The sequence below is a fragment of the Enhydra lutris genome, unplaced genomic scaffold (genome assembly GCF_002288905.1).
Source record: "Enhydra lutris kenyoni isolate GAN:26980312 unplaced genomic scaffold, ASM228890v2 scaffoldscaffold25, whole genome shotgun sequence".
NCBI classification, from domain to species: domain Eukaryota; kingdom Metazoa; phylum Chordata; class Mammalia; order Carnivora; family Mustelidae; genus Enhydra; species Enhydra lutris.
In genome coordinates this window covers 5080684-5095344 of record NW_019154109.1, presented here as the reverse complement: position 1 = coordinate 5095344, position 14661 = coordinate 5080684, and the positions used below count along the sequence as shown (strand labels likewise).

Sequence of the window (14661 nt, the reverse complement as noted above, 5' to 3'; positions counted from 1 at the left end):
CTCACATCTGCCTTCCCCACATCTGTCCTCTAGATCCGGGCTCTCACTGGACTCTCCCCTAGCCATGCTGGATGGACTCTCGCCAAGCACAGATCACAACACCACTGAGGTCTCCATCAGCCCCCGATTTTGCCATATTAGGATTCTGGGCTTTAAAATTACAGGAAGATAATGGGCTCTATTTCTGAATATCTGTGACACCCCCCACGCCATTGTCCAGCCTCACCTCAGGCCAGAGCAGAGCCCCGGCAGCCCGGTGACATCTTTAAGAAGGCGCACTTAAGCCATGCGCATCTGGAGGGAGGCCAGCCCTGCACATCTGGGCCCAATGCCCCCTCACAACCTGACCGAAATCTGGAGAGCCCCACCGGGAGGAGGAGAAAAGAGAGGGGGTTGAGCTCTCCCCACACCTTCCCTTGCAGCTGGCTAGGAGAGAGCAGGGGTGGGGCGGGGAGGCAGGACTTACCCAGCATCTGGCTGAAGAGCAGCTGCTCCAGGTCTCCCAGCACAGTCACCACGAGCTCGGGGTCCACTTTGAGGAAGGCGCGCTCCTCCTGGCCCTTGGCGGAGGGCACGGGCCCGGAGCCCTTTTGCGCCTTGGCCTTGCTAGAGAGCAGTTCGTCGTCCGACTTGCCATCGTCGCTCACGGCTGCCTCAGGAGCCTTGCTGAGCGGCTTGACCTCGGCGTAGGGGCCGCGCGGGATCCGGCTGGGCTTCCCCAGGCTGGGCGCGAGGGGAGCCAGGGGGGTCTTGGCGCCGCCCGCCGGGCTGCCCTTTGCCTGGAAGAGCGAGTGCTCCGACTTGGACAGCGTCTTGGACATAAGCGGAGCTTCGCGGCCTTTGGACCCCGCCTTGCCCAAGCCCTTGGGCGCCTTGGCCATATCGTCGCTCCACTCGGGCTCATAGAGCTGCAGCTTTTTCTCCGAGTCGGTGAGGAACGAGAGGTTGGTTAGCGACTTCTGCTTGCGCAGGTTGGAGGTGGGAGGCCCGCCGGGGACTCGGCTGTCCACGCTGCCAGACTTGAAGACCTTCAGCTCGGCCGCGCTGGCCTTGGCCATGCCGCTACCGCCGCCGGGCGCCTTGGCGCGCTTGGGCAGCATGCCTCTGCCGTCCGCCGCCGCTGCCTTCCTACCAGCGCCCCGAGGCTCGTCCGCGCCCTCGTCCCCGCCGCCGCCGCCGCTCAGCTCCACCTCGGGCTGCACGCTCTTGACGCTGCTGCCCAGCATTCTGCCCGCGAGGAGCGCATGGACGATCCGCGCGTCTGCAGGCACGGCGGGGGCGGGGGGGGGGGGGCGGGAGCGCAGGGAAGAAGAGGCGGGGGAGGGGAGGGGGAGAGAAAGGACGGAAGAAACCGAGGAAGATGGGGAGAGGAGGGGGGCAGCGAGGGAGGAGGGAGACAGGCAAGCGAGGGCGCAGGGAAAAGAAACGCAAGGAAGGAAGAGGGGAAAAGGAAAGAGCGAGGAAACCGTGGGGCGATGGGGCGGGGTCGGAGGAAAAGGGGCGGGGCGGGGAAAATACAAATTAAAATTTAGAAATCAAAGGAAGAATGGAAGCCCGGCTGCTCCGCGGGCGCGCAGAGGTGCTTCGATGCCCGGGTCCCGGCCCTCTGCCTGCCCTCCTGTCTGTCCCGCTGGCCGAGCACTGCCCGGCAGCTCCCTCGCGGCACTCCGCCCGCCAGCTTGAGTAGAGGCTGCGGGCTGCAGCTCCGAGCGCAGGAAGGAGGGGAGGGGAAGGCGGAGGAGCAAACAGGAGGAGGGGAGGAGTGTGCGCGAGGGAGGGAGGTGGGGGAGAGCGAGTGTGTGTCTATTTCTGGCTCGGGAAGGAGGGTAGTATCTGCGGCAGAGCTCCAGGGGCGGATGGGTAGGGGGTCGGGGGGGAGATAAAGGATCCCACCAGTTTTCCTCCTAGCTTTCCACGCGGAGGCGGGACCAGTTCTCGGAGGGCACCGTGGCCCTCTGCCGCGCCCAGAGTGTGGGGGGCAGTGAAAAGGATCTGTCGTGCAGATGTGTGATGCAGGTAAAAGGGGCCGAGACAGGGCAGCTCATGACGCGGGGGGATAGGTGGGCTCGTGGGCCCGGGAGAGATGCTGGGAGAGGGGTTGGGGGAGCCCTACTATTCAGTTTGCTGGTTCCCCCACCCCCACTCCAAACCGTGGCGGTTTCCCTCCAGGAAACTCCCAGTATCATCGTACTTCAGTCTCGGAGACTATCGGCTGCCCTCCAGAGGTTGGGGATACTCCCCGGGGTAGGGCAAAGGGGATGGGATAGGGATGGCACGGAGAGACAGGTCCAGGGCTGACGAGGAAGGGGGCTCAGGGCATGAAGGAAAGGACCAACCGCCTGGATCAGGAGATTGGATTCCCATTCTAATTGACCTTGTCAAAGTCACTGCACCCCTTTGGCTGGCTCTCTTCTCTTAACAGTGGTTATAATACCAGCTTAATGAGTAAAAGGGCTTTGGCATTGTAAAGCGCTTTGTCAAACCTAGGAAATCAGTTGGAGGCTTAGCACGGGGCCCCTGCAGGCCTGATCTAAAGTGGGACTGCAGAGCAATTTAAAAAGACAACATTTCCCCAGCCTTTCTCCCTCCTCCCACCTGGACTCAGGGAAGAAAGATGGGGGTGGAAGGGGTAGAGGCCAAGAGGGATGGAGCAGTGGGCCTCTGGCTGTCTCTCTGTAGAGGGCGACACTGCCCATTCTCCCATGGCCTCCCAGGTCAGTGCCAAGTTGCCTGAGCAAATGGTTCTCAGGCAAGAAAATGAGGGACAGGAGAAAGCAGAGGGAATGTCTCTGGCAGCAAAGCTTGCTCCAGAAGAGGTGGGCCCCAGATGGAACCACACACTGTGAACTATAAAGCCCTAAGAATTCTTTTTTTTTTTTTAAGTTTATCTATTTTTTTAGTAATCTCTACATCCAACATGGGGCTTGAACTGATGACCCTGAGATCAAGATTTGCCTGCTCTTTCAACTGAGCCAGCCAAGCACCCCAAGAACGCTTGGCTAGAATGTGCTAACCATCAGATTATCTGCCCACCCCATCCCCAACCTCCCTCTTTCTAGCTTCCTCTCTGTCTCCTTAGAATCTGAAGAACTCTGTGCCTGGGTCTCATGGCTCACCCACTTTCCTAGTGCTAATCATCACAGCCTGCCTGGTGTGAGAGGTATCGGTGTGCATGTCTGTCTCCTCCACCAGCCCTGAAGCTTTCTGGGTACACAACTGTGTCTCTCAGTGCCTCGCAGGGAAAAGAGGCCTCAGCTGTGTTAGTAACGTGGATTAGGAGGCCCGAGTGCTATACACCGGGTCTGTCCCCTCTATGACTCTTGTGTCCTGGTAGTGTCCCCAGCCCTCTGACTTCCATAATCCCAGGGCTGGACTGAGATACCAAAACATCTGGAAGGACAGGGATCATCACCAAGAGGATATGCTGACCACAGCACCAAGAACACACAGTTCTCAAGCAAAGGGGTATTCGGTAAGAAGCATGGGCCCTTGGCTGGGCTTTGGTTGATACAGAGAAAGATGGAGATTTCTGCGCTCAAGGAATTCGATGTCTGACAGGGAACATAAGATAGACAACACAAATCTGGGAAAATAATCATCCTGACTGTGAAAAAGCAACGTCACATACACCAACACACTCATCACAGAGAGACAGACACAGGTATCTGTACACTCATTTCAGGAGTGACATGAGAGAGACCGAAAAAGCAATGTCACATACACCAACACACTCATTACAGAGAGACACAGATATGTGTACACTCATTTCAGGAGTGACATGAGAGAGACCAAGCCCTGAAGAGTAGGGACCCTGGCCGTCTCATTCACTGTCATAACCCCAGATTCCGACACTTCGTTACTAGGTGCTGGACACGTGGGAGCGCAGGAGTAAGACACTGTGCTGGCAGGCAGAACAGGTGGAAGAGGTCTTGAAGGTTTCCTGGAATACTCAGCAGTATAAACAGAGAAGGGTTCAGACCAGGAGAGCAGGAAGCAAGAGGTTGTTCAGCCTTGTACCCTGCTGCCTCAGAGGAGCAGAGGAAAGGGTCAGGTGCAAAAATTTTACCAGAAGGTCCAGGGGGCGCATGCAGACTGGCCTCGGAGTCTGCGTCTAGCACTTAGAACACTCAGGGTTTGGAAGCAAGGCTTGAGATCTCAGGTAGGGAATGACAAGCAGTGGAGATCTGGTTAAAGGGACTTAGACAGTATTGTGCCAGAACTTTCCCCGGGCACAGAGAGTACCCAAAGGGTGAGGCCAGTCCTGGGATTTTCTCTCTGGGCAAGCATGAGATCCTCATGCTTATGGCCAAACACAAGATCCCAGCTCAAGGAACAGACTGTCAAGTGCCAAGTGTCCGGGTAACCACGCCCTTCCTCCCCCATCCCAATGCCCCCACCTTTTTTTTTTTTTTTTTAAGATTTTATTTATTTATTTGAGAGAGAGAGAGAGGTCACAAGTAGACAGAGAGGTGGAAGCAGGCTCCCCACTGAGCAGAGAGCCCGATGCGGGCCTCGATCCCAGGACCCTGAGATCATGACCTGAGCCGGAGGCAGAGGCTTAACCCACTGAGCCACCCAGGCGCCCCTACAGCCTCCACCTTTAACGAAACTGCAAACAATCACTTCTCAAGTCCTCCTCCTTACTCCGAGATCATTCTCCAGTTTGCACCAGACACACCTAATTCAATCATGCGGGAACATCACCTCTCCTAAAAATAGCGATTTGAGAATCTGGGGATCCTTGTTCTCTGATTTACCAGGGTATGGTAGCTCTTGCTTATTGTCTCTATGTACCTTTCCTGTATATAAAATCATCTCCTCTTTAGCAGACGAGGAGAAATTAACTGGTTGCCATCTGGCTGAAAACCCTCATTTCCACTGCGGTCCATCCCGCCCAGCGCGTACTTCTGTAGGCAGACCCAATGCTGTCTCCCCCAGGTTTATTTGGCCTCTCGTCTCTGGTAGATTTGCAGGTTTGCTCCTGTCAAATCAATCTTCAGAATTGCTATGAGGCATTGTTCCACTTGTTGCTGTCCCCTGCCCTTCCTTGTCCCTGCATGCCCACTGTCCCCAGAAGCTGACCCTCCTTTCTTCCAGCTCTCACTGGTCCCTGCATGCAAGCCCTTTCTCTTCCTCATCTTTATTCCTTTTTTTTCCCTCCGCCCCGCCTCTCCAGGGATAGCCCATGCCCCAAATCCCAAGTCCTTTCCTTTCCTTTCCTTCAATAAACAGCTCCTGAAATTCTGCCTCCTTCGAGGAGAAAGGATGGTCCAGAAGAGAGGCACTAGCCCCTCTCCATCCCCCCTCTAACCACCTCCTGCATGAGAGGCCTCCTGTCAGTTCATGAGATGGAGAACACCTTCCATGCTCATCTCATGAGTTAAATCAGTGCTAATCCCCTCGAGTGCTGGACCTCTCTGTTCACATCCACTGGGTTCTGCTCATCTTCCCGCTGCCACTCTTTAAAGGGCTGTGCTGTGGCCATGTGGTGGCCTCTTTAAATAGTCATTTTGGCATTCTGGAACTTTCAGACGCTCCCTAGTGCGACCTCTCCCTCTCTCTGGTTCTTTTTTGATTCCTTTCACATCCCTTGAGTTTCCCACCATGCTCTACTGCAGTGGGAGCCTCTGCTGCCGTGGCAACAGCCATTCCAGCATCAGTCGATAAAGCCAATATGTGCAGAATGTTTCCTCGAGTGATTCCTAAAAAGAGAGGGACCTTCCCTGTCACACCATCCCCAAACCCGCCCCGAGCCCCTCCCACTCTGCCATTTCCGCTTTCCCCAAGCCACAGAACAGATAGGCTGAGGATAGTCCAACCAGAGAGATCCTACATGATGAGGGAGAGGCCTGGCTGGGCAGGGAGTGGGTCCTGGTAATGTCAGCACCCTGTGGAGGGCAATTGGGTCCTGCTCGTGTCTGAAGACAAGGTGGGAAAGAGGCTGGCTTGATATCATGAAAGTCCCCAATTCCCAGCTCCCCAGAACCACTCACCATCCCACTCCTCTGTCTCCAAAGGCAATGGCACTTTCTGTGATGAGGTAGGGTGAGAGATTTGACCACATGTGTTGACCGAGAACTTGAAGCCATCTGAGGAATGAAGACATAGGCACATAGCCAAGGAAAAGGCATGCTGTGTGATTTTACATTCTCACACCATGTGCTGGGAAACAGATGCAACCCAGGTTGTCTGTGGGGGGTCTGCGGGCTCCCCCCTTAGATGGGGGAGCGAGGAGGACAGGAAAATGCAGAAAGGAGAGGTGGGCAGCCTCCACCCTGTTGACCTTGAAAGGTGACCTTGGGAGAAGAGGGGATCTGAGGCAGGTGAGTCCACACTGGGCTTCATCAAGGGCCAAGTCAGAGCAGGGAAGAGGGAAGAGTTTTCTGGATATCTGAGCTCACAGTCACGATCTGGAGAGCACGAGCTAGCGCCTAGTCCCATGGCTCTGCAAGCCCAGCCCACCCACCCTGGGCCAGGCCAAATGAGTGACAGGCACCTTCTTTCAGCCGCCAGCCTCAGATCCCTATTATGAAATTCCTTCATCACCTCCCTAGCAGATTCCAATACCTACGCCTTTGTGGAAAGCCCTCCATACCCTTCTGCCCTTTTCTCTGCCTGGTCATTCCCCTAAGTCATGCCACCCATCAGCAGGGGCTTCTTGAGCACAGAAAATGTGCGCAAGGCCAGGCTGGAGGCTGCTGAAATGGCCGGTGCTCGGCACCGTCCGCCTCCACCCAGATGACCGGTTCCCCACTGCTCATCTCCTGTTCAGTGCCTGCTAGGTGCCAGCTATGAGGAGTGCTCAAGGACAGACACAAATCCCTGCCCTTGTGGGACTCCCAGTCTAAGGGAGACACAGACAACAAATGAGAAAGAAATGTTAGCCACGACAAAGTTCTCAGGAGTGAACAGAGCAGGAAAGGGAATATGCAATATCTAGCGGTAGGGGGTGAATTTTCAATATGGTGGCCAAAGGAAGCTTTAGTAAGAAGGTGACATCTGAGTAAAAATCTGAAGGAAGAGAGGGAGCAATTTACATGAATATCTGGGGGAAGAGTTCCAGGCAAAGGGAACAGCCCAAGCAAACGCCCTGTGGGAGAGTACGCCAGGCCCACGAAGGAGGGGACAGTGGCAGGCGATGAGGTCCCCATGGAAAGCCTTCTAGGTCATGACAAGGACTTGGCCTTTTACTCTGAGTAGGATGGGAATCACTGGTAGTTGGGAGCAGAGGAGTGACAGGACCCAGCCTCTCCCTGGAAAGGGTCACTCTGGCTGCCGTGCTAGGCTTATGGGCAGAAGAGTTGCAACAACCTAAATGACAGAGGACGGGGGCTTGGAAGTGGGTAGTGACTCTGGTAGTGGTGCAAGGTGGTCAGACTCTAGTTATATTTTGAAGCCGTTAGAATTTGCTGATGGACCAGGTGTGGGTGTGTGGGATTGACAGAACGGGGTATACCCCAAGGATTTGGGCCTGGACAACTCTTAGACTGGACCAGCCATCAGTCAAGATAGGAAGACTTGAGGAGAAGCTGGCTTTAGGGAAAGGACTGGAATTTTCTGTTCTTCCCAGCCCTTCCTAAGGCCAAACGGCCCTCCCCTAGGACGCCTTCCCTGACTCTCTCTACACGGTTCACTGTCACCACTTCAATAACCTCTGAACATCCAGAGCCAACATTTTTCATTCACTCATTTGTGTTTCCCAAGGATCCATCTTTGGTTGGTCTATTGATGATGAGTTTTTTCTCAAAACCCATCACGGCTCTTTGCGCATAGTGGGCTCTCAGAAATAGTTGGTGAATGACGATCAAGTAAATGAATGAATGCGTGACTGAGAACAGATGTGTGGGGATTGTAAACAGCAGTGACCTCTCAGTACCCCATGGCGAGAGACGCTGCAGCTGGTGTGCTGGAACGGGAACCAGGCTCTGGGATGAGGGCCCAGCAACAGTCTTTGCTTCCTTCTCTGCAGCCCTGGGCCACAGGGAGGCCAGCAGACCCTCTCTTTGCCCCTTTAAGGGAGGCTCCAGTTTTTCAGGGCAATGACCTGGGGACATATCACAACTGAGACCCTCTAACATCTCTATGTCTGCTCTACTTGGAGATATGGAGAGTTTTGCTCCACCTCTGGGAGACAGAGGCAAGAGTGGTCAAGGTGTCCTTAGAGCCCGGGCTCCCTGGCAATATGGAATCTGAGCCCCCCCTTTGCTGCCATCTGCAGAAGAAAAGGGGCCAATAGACACAGTGGTCCAACATGGACACACTAGCTTCCTCATACCTCCAAGGCCCTCATCCAGGAAGTCTTCCCAGATTGACCCAGATCTTGCTTCCTCCCAATCCACTGACTACTCTGCTTTGCCAGGACATTGGTAGAAATATGGATTCTGCAAGGCCCTGGCTCAGCCTCTCTGGTCCCAGGAGGCTCCCAAGCCCAGGGGTTGGGAATTTTTCTTCTGGGCCACAAGGTCAGCAGGGCAGACTCAGAAGAGATTTGCTATTTGCCTGGCTGTTGCGGGGGAAATCAGGCTCAGCAAACCAAAGGCTGGGAGCAGAGCCAGGGATCGTAGGCCTTAGTCTACCCTCTGGCCTAACTGTCTCAGGGAGAGCTTCTAGGAGGGTAGAAATGCTGAGACATTCTAAACTACAACCCACATTCCTCAGAGCTCACAGCAGCCTGGATGCAGGTCCTCTGAGCCTCTAGGCCAACAGGACAAGGAAGAAGCAGGATGAGCCTACCAGCGGTGAAATGGGAAGGGCAGAAAGTAGACCCTGGGAAGGCAAGAAGTCAGCTCTTGTCATACAAGGACACAGGACCCGAGCCTGAAGCCCAGCACATCCAGCTGGACGCAGGTGGACAGGATGCAGGACAGGGCTCTCTGAGTCTGATACCTTCTGGGACAGGGGCCTGTGCTGACCCCGCACAGCACTCCAGGCCCTCACGGCTCTGGCTCCACCTTGCCCTCCAGTGCTTCCTGCCTGTCCTCTGGTCCAGGCCTAATCCCAGCCCTGCTCCCTGTAACCTGGATGCCCACTGCACCTGAGCTCTGCATGGGCGTCTAGGAGTGCAGTCACGTTCAAACTGGCCCACAGGGCCCTGGAGTCGGGACAAGAACAGAGGATTACTCCCTTGGTGAGCTACGGCACCGCCAGTCCCTTGATCACTCAGCCTCATGCCCTTTGTCCTGGGGTCCCGGTCATGTCCAGTGGACTTGGCAGTACCAAGTACAGGACCCCTTCAGGACTTCCCTCTTCTCAAGTCTTGGAGGTCCCAGGTCTCTTCTTGACTTGCTATGCGGCCTTAAGAGAATGCTTCCCTTCTCCTGTAACGAAATGTGTTTTCTTTGGTCACGTAAGAAATTAGGCGAAAGTACAGGGTGGAGAACCCTGACTCTCACAGCTCATGTTCTTACAGCAGGGAAAGGCCGAAGGAAAACACCTAATCTAGACGACTCTGAAATTGCACTCATTTAAAATCAGATCCCTGTGTTCCTTGGGCTAATAAAGAGACCAGGATAAGAAGTCTGAGATGTTTCCCACATGTGTTTGGCTTGTATGTTGCATGGCAACTGTTCCATACATATCCGTCAGGGTGTTCATTGCACACTGGGCTCCAGATGAGCTCTGCAACACCCAGGTCCATTGGCCTTAGACTAGGACCAGCCCAGATCCGTTGTCATGGCAACCAGAGGCCTGTGAGGCGGGGACAAACAGGAGGGTGGCCCGTGTGCGTGCAGCTGTGCCCGTGTGCTGGCTGGAGACAGGCAAACGGCCTGGGTGCAGGTACCCTGTGATGCGGGCAGACCCAGAATCAAATCCGACCTGTCCACGCAGAGCTGATGAGTTTCAAGGTCACTGAATCACAACACTAAGTGGAACCTCCAAGATAATACTCAACGTTCTGCTTTAGAGCAGAACCGACCCATTTGCAATAAATCCCATTATCTCACTGTGGGCCAAGGAAACCCAAAAACCTGATGAGAAAAAAACAGAAGGTCCCAACCTGATGCTGTCAGGCCAACACTGTGATATTATTACAGAAGATGAGAACTTTCCAGTCTGGTTTCACAAACGTGGGTTTAAGAAGGTCCAGGAAACCAAGTTTTGTGTGGTGAAGAAGAGTCCGTTTGTCTGGGGAGACACATCGTAACCCTAACCAGATTCTGAAAGAGGTTCCTGATGCTAGAAAGTTAAAAATGACTGCAAGAGCAGGGAGAAACCTTCACCCAGCTGACCCAGGACCCGCTGGGGACCCTCCACTGCCCTGGAGACAAAGACCCTCCCGTACCGCGGCTATGCCCATCCTCTCAGTGCGCAGCTCTGCACTTTGTGAGAATTTTTGTTAGGTTTTTAAAGAGACCTTAAACCTAACACAGGAGAATGCCATGGATTCATAGTTCACTGAATTTTAATAGAATAATCACTGGCAATTACTTAGTGTATAAAAATTGCTCCGCAGATGTTAAGAATAGTCATGGTGTGATGGGTGGGAGTTTCAAAGCCTGAGGAGAACTCTGCCATTCACCCGGCCTGGTTTCATCCCAAGGAGCTAACCACCTCTGTGCATCTTCCTGCTTCCATGGAAACCCAGATTCTCAGGCAGGAAGGATGCAGGGAGCTTACTGGGTCAAGCTCCTGCCCCCGGACCCTGCCACACGAAGGCTGCTCTCTCTCCACTTGTGATGGGGCTGAGCTCTCCTCCTGCTGGCAAGTTCTCTTACCTATGGGACCATGATCATTCTCCCCACAGAACACACTCATCGGCTTCTCCAGCCCTCTGTGGAGGTGGAATGGTTTTCTTGAGAGAAGGGATGAGTAAGACTAACCACTTCCCTGCCCTGTCCCCCTCTACCCCCGCCCCAGGGCTTGGATGACCCCACATTCGCTGACCCTCTCTCTGCCCTGAACCTTTATTATCTTCAGCTCTCTCTGAAGCACAGGGCTCCCACAGCCCGGGAGCCACACACAGGAAGGCGGGGTTTTGATTCCTTCCGCCTCTTAAAGGACTCAGGACAAGGAATATTATGACTGGGGGTAATTCTCAGCACTTAATCTTCCTGCTTATTGTGTCTCTGTCGCTCACTGTCTTCAACTGCCTCTCCCCAGAGCTCCTTCCGTGGAAGCCTGCTGGGCGGCCTTATTGTTTGGGGGCGGGGAGGTCTCTCAGTGGGGGGCCCTAATCCTCTTATCAAGGGGGCAGGGGGAGTACAGGGAAGGGGGGGATGCTGGGTTCTGGTTTCTGCCCATACAGTGGTGCCAGAGGGAGGGACTAACATAACGCCTTGCTTGGAGCTGGTGCTCCTTGAGATGAAGCTGCCTGTAGGCTCTCCATCCGCCTGAGCCTTCCCAGGGAGACCCTCAGCAGTTGTGAAGAGGACTGGCTAGCTTTTGTCTCAACGGATGGGACAAAGACCTGTGAAGACAAGTCTTTAGGGCACCACTGAAGTGAGGTTTCTCTGGATTGGTCATGGAAGTTTCCACTGGTCATGGAAGGACAGTGGTGAACGTTTAGCAAATAGTTCAGGTTCCTTCCTCTTCCCGTGGCTGAAATTTCTAGCAGCCCCCCTGGACAAAGCTCTGAAGTTGGATGGGGTAGTTGGATCTGCAGAGATTCCTAATAACCAGGCCTACCCCCTCCCAGTGCATATCCTCTTACTCAGGACCTTCCGGTGGCTCACAGGCACACATAGAACTAAACAAGAGGCCAGGGTTTCCCAGGAAGAACTAAAGCAGTTCCTCTCAGTTGGGAGAGGTGAATCTCTAGAAACCTGCCAGGAGGAAGCGGAGTCGAGGTCAGACAGGTATGGGGTACAGGGGACAATTCTCTAGGAGAACCACGGAGGAAAGTTCATTGCCTTCCTCTTCTACTCGTTCCTAGTCCTGAAGACTCAGGGTGAAGGGGGGTGGTCTGCAGACTGCGGCTGTTTATATTCTTACAGGGTGTCAGGAAACCAGAGCTTGCCCTACTCTTGGGGATGGGAGACACATTCCAGACTTGGGGCTTCTCCAGGGCTACCAAGCGGATCCCATCTAGCTGCACAGGCTGTACCCCGCACTCCTCCAGACTGCTACACAGGCTCCCCAAGGGCAGAGGTCTCCCCTGTTCCATCAGGGGTGGCCTCCGCGTGTCTAGAGCAGCGCCCGGCACCTCGTAAGTACTTAACAGAAACTTCGTGGATGGGTATGAATTTCCTCTGCAGTTGGGTAGTACAAAGGCCCTGGTCTTCTCGGGTGGAGCAGGAAGCAGGGAAGCAAGGCCCGGTCAGCCCTCTGCATTGCTCTGAGTATTCAGGTCATGCAGAGCCACTCGCACACCTTCTAGAGTGGGAGCAATCTCAGGAGGGAGCAGTGTGGTTAGCGGTGAGGGGGAGGGGGGCCCAACATGTCCAGACTCCTCTATTTCTGACATTCCACTAAAATGGCTCCCACTGGGTCAGATGCACTGCTTGGAGATTAATCCCATTCCCAGCCAAATGCTGTCTTGGGGAGAAGTCACTCAGCCTCCTCCCTCCCCCTTCCTCCTCCAGAGAAATAGAATCCAGATCCCTCTAGTTTCTGTTTCAAACTCCTCCAGCAGGGTACCTCAGATGACCTCACTTCTCTGGCCTCATCCTGCAGAGGCTCCTCCTAGAACTAGGCTCTGGCCTGGTGTTCATCTCACTGCCCTTCCCGGGTGGGCACCCCAGGACTTGCAACATGTTCCCCTCCGGCAAGGTCTTGGCATGTGTGGCTAAGAGCACAACCACTGAAGGCCGGCTCTCTGGCTTCCAATCCCGGCTGGACCACCCCGGGCATGTCACATAGCCTTTCCTCATTTCCTCATCTGTCAAATGGGTGTGTTAGTAACAGCACTCTCCTAGATAACAATCAATAACACATGTTAAACAGTTACTCTGTCCCAGGGCTCCTGAAGCACTTTATACATTGGTGTATTTGGTCCTCATCATGAAGGTACTGTCATCATCATGGAGGCACAGAGAGGTTAAATCATTTACCCAAGGCTGCCCAGCTAGCAAGTAGTAAAGCTAGGATATGAAGCTGGGGAGTTGTTCCAACTCTCACACGGTTGTGCCAAGGACTGAAGGTGCTTATTGGCGGTGCCTGATTCAGAGGAAGCCACAGCAAGTGTTAGCCACCATTCTGCAGTATAATGATTACCCCCCCTCCCAGCTCCTAGAAGTCGACATGGTCCCAGACGGCCACCCTGTTTATCCAAACTGGGCCTCCGGAGACCACCGAACTCCCGAGCCTCCTCTGGCCCACAGTGGCATGGAGCAGCCTGAGCCCTGACAGGAGAGCTAATAGCATTGCCCCTGAACTCGCTCTGTGTTTTCTAGTCAATTGTCTGCATGTCCCCTCTCCACGGATGGCTGGGACATCAGGCTCAGCTCAGCTTGAAAGTCCCCAGAGGGCAGCGAACACGGCAGTGTGAACTCAGCATGAAATGACACAGGTTTGGGATGACAGAGAGGCCAGCGACATCCCAGGGCTTGCTCACGGTGAGGAAGATGTCAGCAGGACTGTGGCTCACTGACCCTGTTTCCTTCCCCACCATTTAGCGGAGGTTAAGGGAGACAGTGTGCCAATGGCCCAGTGAGTGCTGGCAGCAACGGGCAGACAGGCGAGTAATGCTGGAAGGCTGGAAGGCACGACGTTTTGACAAGCCTGGATTCAAATTCTGACACAGCCCCCTAGCCGTGTGTCCCCAGAAAGCTAGTTCATGTAACTTCTCTGAGCTAGAGCTTCCTCATCTATCCCACAGAATAACACTACCACCAGCCAAGGGCTGCACAAGGTGCTTATGAAGGACTTATGGGAAGATCGAGCACTGAGCCCTGCACCTAGTAGGTGTTCAATAAATGGTAGTCATGGTTACCGTTTGGTCATTTTACTGTTGGGGACATCAGAAGGCAGGGATCCTGGCTTCAGCAGCCCTGTTAATGAACCAGGCAGTCGTGAACAAGTCTGTTTCTCCCTGAGCCGCCTCTCTCCCCATGGAAAATGAGACCATACGTGGATAATGTGTAACGTTCATGAGAGCTTTGACTTCCTGTGTTCATGGATGTTCCAAGTCACCGGTAGCCCTTGGATGCTTGGATTTGGCCTGGAGCTCCCGAAGAGCCAGACCAGGGCCTTGCCCCACTGTACTGGAGCTGCCTAAGAGCCCAGAACAAATTCCTCTCCCAGAGAGTGCAGTGGCCAGACCTCTCTTGCCCCAGCGGAGGGCACACCGGGTTTGCAAGTCTTCTCTGTAGGGGGACTTTATCCCTGATGCCAAATCCACAAAACACGAAAAACTTAATTCTGGCTTAAAGATGGAGTCGGCTCGACATGGGAGAAGAAAGAAGAAGAAAAACAAAAAAACTCCAGCATGAGGCCAAACTCTACTTGCCCCTCCTATTCTATATATATCAACCCTTGTGTGAGAAGCAAGGCAGGGAGGCGGCTCTGGCTCGTTCCCCAGCGACACATGTTATGATGCGAGAAGATCCCTTCATTATGTGTCCACTTAGCGCTCATTCAAACATGCCACAAAGTGGAAGTAATTAAGGAATCCGTGTCACCCTTGGGGCGACCTTTACCAGTCCTCCTGCACACAGCCTCACACATATGGGCACGCAGAAATGTCAGCACTTCCTTTGGCTTTCTAAATTAAGATCTGATGGT

At 54.2% G+C, this 14661-nt stretch overlaps 1 protein-coding gene across 1 annotated transcript in view; it reads right to left on the bottom strand.

The window, feature by feature from the left end:
- The window catches only part of LOC111151143 (neuron navigator 1), a 173910-nt gene that overhangs the window by 150734 nt on the left and 8515 nt on the right, over positions 1 to 14661 (bottom strand). Inside the window, exon 3 of the mRNA XM_022508935.1 lies at positions 467 to 1261. Within this exon, the coding sequence (XP_022364643.1) occupies positions 467 to 1261 (795 nt within the window). The remainder of the gene's footprint in view (positions 1 to 466; positions 1262 to 14661) is intronic.